At 35.5% G+C, this 7,243-nt stretch overlaps 1 protein-coding gene across 4 annotated transcripts in view; it reads right to left on the reverse strand.

Annotated features, from left to right (window-relative positions):
* Positions 1-255: 255 nt before the first annotated feature.
* Positions 256-7,243, reverse strand: part of TGDS (TDP-glucose 4,6-dehydratase) — a 19,004-nt gene continuing 12,016 nt past the window's right edge. For 2 of the 4 annotated variants that reach the window (XM_006769578.2, XM_015567726.1), the window contains 5 exons: positions 6,410-6,453; positions 5,559-5,724; positions 3,746-3,804; positions 2,581-2,678; positions 256-998 (listed from right to left, as the gene is read on the reverse strand). In XM_006769578.2, coding sequence (XP_006769641.1) covers positions 913-998; positions 2,581-2,678; positions 3,746-3,804; positions 5,559-5,724; positions 6,410-6,453 — 453 coding nt within the window. In that variant the 3' untranslated portion in view covers positions 256-912. Of the gene's footprint in view, positions 999-2,580; positions 2,679-3,745; positions 3,805-5,558; positions 5,725-6,409; positions 6,454-7,243 lie in introns of those variants that run through there. The other 2 variants (XM_015567728.1, XR_001514890.1) reach the window with 2 other exon arrangements.

Here is a 7,243-nt window from a genome sequence, read left to right on the forward strand (position 1 = left end):
TCTCCACATTCTCAAGGTCCTCACTCCATTTCTCTCCCCCTCCCTCACCACCTCTGGGCGAATGACCTTGCTTTCTACTTCACAGAGAAGACAACCTCAGTCATGCACCGAAGCCAGGAGGCTGGGCTTCCTCTTGGGCTCTTTTCTCTTTCTCAACACGATGTCCAATCAGTTACATTTTCAAATAATCTTAAAGGAATTAAAAATACATAATTAAGTATTTAAAAATTCTTCTACAGGAAAATAAAAACATTCATTACTAAAAAAACATTTTCTATATTAAATACATTAAAATATAGATCATTTTATAAATTAAATCATTTTAAACATGATAAAATTTCTGATACAAGGTTACTTATACATAGTTCAATGACTAACTTTGAAAATATAAAAACTATGTCCTTCTTTTAAAAAATATTTAACTTCATGTTACAAAATTATCCAAAGTTAAAAAGTGCTTCCATTTTGTTCCATTTTTAAAGCATTCATACCTTAAAAAAAAAGATGAGTTAGGGCCTACGTCTATCCTGCTTGCCTAAAAATGAAAACTTCAGAGACTTTCTAGGCAGGACAAGGCTGGGGGGCTGGCTGAGTTCAGTGCCAGCAAAGCTGTCATCGGCCGAGCTAACACTGCCCTTGTTCCCAGTACCAGGTAATGCCTCCTTCTGCCCACTCCTATGGAGTCCTTCTATGCCTACTGGTTCCTAATTCAGAAAAGTTTCCTGGAAGAATTTCGATATTTAAATCCTATGCCAATACTGAAACTCTTCTAAAGATTGAGGAATTTGGCCTTTGGATTTTATACAAAAAGTCATGAAAAAAAAGAAGAAAAAAAGACACTTCATTTGGTCACTTGATTTCTTATCTTGTTGAGGTAGGATAATTTTCTTCTTTTTCCAAAAATTGTCCTGACTACACAAACGGTGGCTGTGCTGGGAAGGGTTCTAATGCCTTGTCCGCATTCTTCCAGTTGTCAAAATTTTCTTTGTACCATTCAACTAATAAGGGGGAAAAAGACAAAAATCAAAATTAAAAAACTAAACATCAGTTAACCAAAATTTACTGAGTTCTGCTAAGTAAGAAAAGTCTTGCCCAACAGCTTATGAGGCCTGCCTAATGACAATCTGATTTTTAACTGACATTAATCAGAATATATTTCATCAACGAAAATACAGATTTAAAAATCAACTATTTTCTTCTTTTTAACTACAAAAGTGCTTCAATGTTTAATTTAATGGTGTAAGTTTAAGACATTCTGATTTTAAGAAATTCAGGGGAAATGAGATCAATCATTTGCATTAGTTTTAAAGTTACAGAAAATAGGTGTAGTATTTTATTCATGTAAATGTAGTAATAATGCATTACAGGCACAGTGAAATGATATGAGTTTCCTTCTATTACTATGCGAAATTATTTTATGTTGCTATACGATCAGTAAAGTTTTTTACTTAAAAAAAGATAAATTATCTTTAAAATTTGCTTTTTAAAATTTAACACAAGTATTTTGTATTTTAAACTCTGAATCAAGAATTTATGTTTGGACATATTTTTTCTCATTAGTACATTTCTAAACAGAACTTTAATATATATACACAGGCTTTATATATACCTATTTTAATAGATATTTTTATACATATTCAACTTGCTTCCTATTTGTTTGTTTCAATATAGAAAGACTCAAGACACTTGCCCTAGCCAGTTTGACTCACTGGATAGAATGCCGGCCTGAGGACCTAAGGGTCCCAGGTTCGATTCCAGTCAAGAGCACATGCCCAGGTAGTGGGCTCATTCCCCAGTATGCAGGAGGCAGCCGATCAACGATTCTCCTCATTGATGTTTCTATCTCTCTCTCTCTCCCTCTCCCTTCCTCCTTGAAATCAACAAGAACATATTTATTTAAAAAAAAGACTAAGACACTTGAAGACTGTAAGTATCTATATTTCATCAAATCTAAAATGACACTTAAGATGGACCATTATTTTACATACCACTAAGAAAGAAAAACGTTGCAATGATAATTTTAAGATGCTAGTGACTGTAAAAACACGTAACTTTTAAGGATATGAAAAAAAGCAAAAAATCGTGTATCTGAGAAACAATGAAATTAAGTAGCTGGTAAATGCTAAAAAGATAATAGGAAGGCTGGCCAAACCGGTTTGGCTCGGTGGATAGAGCATCGGCCTGCGGACTGAAAGGTCCCGGGTTCGATTCCGGTCAAGGGCATGTACCTGGGTTGCGGGCACTTCCCCAGTGGGGGATGTGCAGGAGGCGGCTGATCGATGTTTCTCTCTCATCGATGTTTCTAACTTTCTATCTCTCTCCCTTCCCCTCTGTAAAAAATCAATAAAATATATTTTAAAAAAAAAAGATATAGGAAGGCTGATCAGAAGTTAGTCTATGAAATTCAAGATGCTTAAGAAATATAGTACTATTGCTGGAAACATATTAAATGTAACAATTTGAAAAGTAAAAATGATTCATCGCAATATTTTACTGAATTTGTAGTGTTCTAAAAAGAAACCACTTTTTCTTTAAATTTTTCTCAACTTTCATCCCTCAAATGACTAATTCATAACATACTTGTTTTCTTTATTCCTTCTTCCCAAGGCACTTTAGGTCTCCATCCTAATCCATGTATTTTTTCTGATTTCATTGGATATCTCATGTCATTGATGGGTCTTGGAAAACAAAACAGATTTAAGATGACACTGTGGAAATATATTTACAAATCTGAATACTAAGAGAAATAATGGGTGTCCATGCATCTTCACCATAATTCAAATTTTTTTCTTAAAAATTTTCTCTCTGATGACATGACCATAGAAAATTTATAAAATAAAGTGTATATATTTTTAAAATCATCTATAACCCCAGATGCCTAACACTCACTGTGGCTTATCTTCTCATCTCAGCACAACCTAAGTATGAATGCAGTGGGTCATACCTAAATGTTCGATGAATAAATAAATGCATATAAACTTATTAGGACTCTTGCGTTCCATATCCTGGGCTGGGTACTTTATATTATAACTGAACTTTAAAATACTTATTAAAAAGCAAGATAAGCCCTAGCTCAGCCGTGGGCAAACTACGGCCCGCGGGCAATCCGGCCCGTTTGAAATGAATAAACCAAAAAAAAAAAAGACTGTACCCTTTTATGTAATGATGTTTACATTGAATTTACATTAGTTCACACAAACACTCCATCCATGCTTTTGTTCTGGCCCTCTGGTCCAGTTTAAGAACCCATTGTGGCCCTCGAGTCAAAAAGTTTGCCCACCCCTGCCCTAGCTGGTTTTGCTCGGTGGGTAGAGCATCCGTCTGTGGACTGAAGGTCCTGGGCTCAATTCTGGTCAAGGGCACATGCCCAGATTGTGGGTTCGATCCCCAGTAGGGGGTGTGCAGGAGGCAGCCAATCAATGATTCTCTCTCATCATTGATGTTTCTATCTCCCTCTCCCTTCCTTTCTGAAACCAATAAAAATATTTTTTTAAAAAGCAAGATAATATTTTCTATTTCACACTCAAGGAAACCTCAGTCTTGGAAAAGGTCAGGAACTTTCTTTAAATCACACAGTTAGTAATAATGCTACCCTTTATTCTTATGACATTTATAATTAGAAAAAAATATTTTAGTAGAAAACTCAAAATGGACAAACTAGTTTCTGGTTAAGTCCACATATTTTATAATTTTATGAGTACCGCAGATGCCAAGTCTTTCCCCAACGTTTTAACTTGTTACTCACCTATCATTAACATAATCAACCCAGTTTTCCATTTCAGACTCTGAATTGGTCTCTTTGATCTGTCAAAACGGAAAGGGCTTTTAAGTCAAATTATAAAATGAGACCAGAGAATAAGAATGGTTTCCAGTAGAGGATTCAAGACAAGGAAAACAACTTCCTGAAAGCGGGAGAGACAACTAAGATGAACAGCATTTTAGTAACATTCTGTACTTTATAACCCAATCTCTACCTGAAGCTCAGAGAGAATACATATTGTATACTATCGCAGAAAGTAAAATTTTTTGGCTTTTGGTTATTACTCATTGTGATATTGTCTTTATAATAAGAAATATATGTTTGGTAGTCAACCCTGTTCCTGTCACAGAACTCCTGAAATACTTGGAATTTCCTAAATAATAAGAGATAAAGGTGTCTTTTGCTATTGATAATAAGCCCTTTTCAATTGCATCAGAGTTGATGTTAGTAACTGATCTTGGGGAAGCTCCTAAGGATGGGGGCTGGCTGCCAGGAGAACCAACCAGGTGATTAGAGGGATAGAACTCACCCCCGACTCCCCACACACCTGGGAGAGGAAGGGGAAGAAGTGCTTGAGGTTGAATTAATCACCAATGTGTTAATCAATCATGCCTACTTAATGAAGCCTCCATTTAAAAACACACACACACACACACACACACACAGAGACAGTGTTTGGAGCTTCTAGCCTGCTAACTTATGGAGGCGCTAGGAGAGGGGCATGCTCAGAGAGAGCATGGATACTCCACGCCCCTTCCCTCACACCTTGCCCTATGTGTCTCCTCCACTGGCTGTTCCTGAGCTACAGCCTGTGTAAAAGACCAGTGATCTAGAAAGTAAACTGCCTCCTGAGTTCTGTGAGCCACTCTAGCAAATTACCTCCAACTTATAGCTGGTTGGTCAGAAGCACAGGTGACAGCCAACTCTTACAAATGGCATCTGAACTGAGGACAGTCTTGTGGGACTGATTCGCTAACCTGTGGGATCTGATACTATCTCCAGATAGAAACCATCAGAATTGAGTTAAATTGTAGAACACCCAGACGGTAAACGACGATTGTTCGGTGTGGGAAACCCACACGTTAGGAGTACAGAGAATTCTGAGGGTAGTGCAGAGGAAAACAACAGTTTTTCAATACACTCAGTCCTCCTTTCCACTGAATTCTGAGATTTATCATTGATGTTCACAAATACATACAGACACTCATAACCATAATTATTTACATATCATTGTTCCTTTATTCTAAGACTTAAAGCTTTTTATTTCTAAAATTGAGGTATATTTTTATTGGGTAGGTAGATTTAATATATTAGGATTTTTCCCCCTGAAAAACTGTTACTAAATGAGTGATACAATTTCAAATGACACATCTTAGTGTATAGATAGTAAACATCAGTGACTGTCAACCTTTTACATCTCATGGCACATAAACTAATTACTAAAATCTGTGGCACACCAAAAGTATATTTCTTGCTGATCTGACAAAAAAAAATAGATATTATTTTTATTCATTCACACCAGATGGCCATTGTTGTGTTGGCTGTTGTCTTTTTTTTTTTTACAATCTCATGCTCTGAAAAGAGGTCAGTGCCCCTGACTAAATAGTTAGGTATTATTACATGTTTTAAAAATTCTTGCAGCACTCTGGTCAAAAATTGCTGGTATATATGATTATAAGTTTTATGTATTATTTATTAACCTTTCAATTGAATAAACTGTAAATTGTTGATTTTGACTAAATTAGTCACCGCTAACACTAACTTTTGAAAACACTACCCTTTCACAACATATACGTACCAGTTGTATTAGTTCTTTGGCAAGCTGGAGAACTGACATTTCAAAATTGGTTCCAATGTTATAAATTTCACCTGGCTTCCCCTTTTTTAGGACAGTGAGAAATGCTTCTACTACATCAGTAGCATAAAGAAAATTTCTCTTTTGGAGCCCTGATCCATGAATGCAGCTAAAAAGATTAAATAAAAGGAAATCATAAAATGTAAAAAAGTAAGCTCTTCCAAACCAAAGTAAGGCAACAATTGAGCACAACTCCAGAAAAGCCAATTCCCAATGCGATCCTAGAAATCTTTTATTGAAAACACAAAATTTCACAACTTTTCTAAATTTTATCCATAGTTCTTAAACGATCTTCAAACCTCCTGAGGGTACTTAGTAGGAAAGTGGCAAATATATGTGACCCTCTGAGAAATATTTATTCATCAATTGTATACCATAAATTTATTTTGAAGAAATATCTACAGTTTTATGAATTAAATAAATCCTTTCAAAAAGTAAAGTTATATACAGATAGATGTCAAATTTTATGCGATAACTGAAAGTTCCAGGATAAATCATTTAAGAACTGGATTTTTTCCCTCTGTCACCATTTATTCCCCTTTCCTCCATTCTACCTCCCCGCAACCACTTTCCCTCTAGTAATAACCATACTGTTGTGTGTCTATGAGTTGTTGTTGTTTTTCGTTTTTTTTATTTGCTTAGTCCCTTCACTTAAGAACTGAAATGATCTTAGTAAATAAATTATAAAGATGAATTACAAATTATACTTATTTTTTAAAGAACTATTGACTAAATGTAGAAGAAATTCCACATTTCAGAAAAGCATATGAGTACAAAGGTAAATAGTAACATACCATTTCCTGTTGTGTTGTAGTAAAGAAATAAATTTTGGAATAACCTAAAAGAATATTTAAATATCACTTTAGACTTTGGAAATTTACTCATTAATATGAATCTAAGTTCATCATATTATTGTTAAGAAATATAAATATAGCCCAGCTGATGTGGCTCAGTGGTTGAGCATCGTCGACCCATGCACTAAGAGGTCGTTGGTTGGGGCACAGGCCCGGTTGTGGGCTCATTCCCCAGTATGGGGCATGCAGGAGGCAGCCGATCTATGTTTCTCTCTCATCGATGTTTCAATCTCTCTCCCTCTCCCTTCCTCTCTCTCTAAAATCAATAAAAACTTTTTTAAAAAAAGAAATACACATATAGATGCATTCCAATTATTATCAGAGTTCAAGAAAAACCTATTACAATTTCAATAAGTAAAAGAACTCTAAGACAGCTTCCTATTTCACAAAAACAAGTTATCTCCTAGAAAAATATGAAAATAAGATAATATTATAAATAGTGGAAAATTTCAGAAAATCTTCATGAACAATTTGCTTTTTCAGCACAAAACTCACTATTGTGTTGACTGTATAAGAGCAATTGCTTTATATATAACACCTTCTCAATAAGTGCTTGTGAAATTAATAAAAAAGTACATTCCAGCCCTAACCGGTTTGGCTCAGTGGATAGAGCATCAGCCTGCGGACTCAAGGGCCGCAGGTTCGATTCCAGTCAAGGGCACGTACTTTGGTTGTGGGCACATACCCAGTAGGGAGTGTGCAGGAGGCAGCTGATCGATGTTTCTCTCTCATCGATGTTTCTAACTCTCTATCCCTCTCCCTTCCTTTCTGTAA

Source organism: Myotis davidii, unplaced genomic scaffold (genome assembly GCF_000327345.1).
Source record: "Myotis davidii unplaced genomic scaffold, ASM32734v1 scaffold419, whole genome shotgun sequence".
NCBI lineage: Eukaryota > Metazoa > Chordata > Mammalia > Chiroptera > Vespertilionidae > Myotis > Myotis davidii.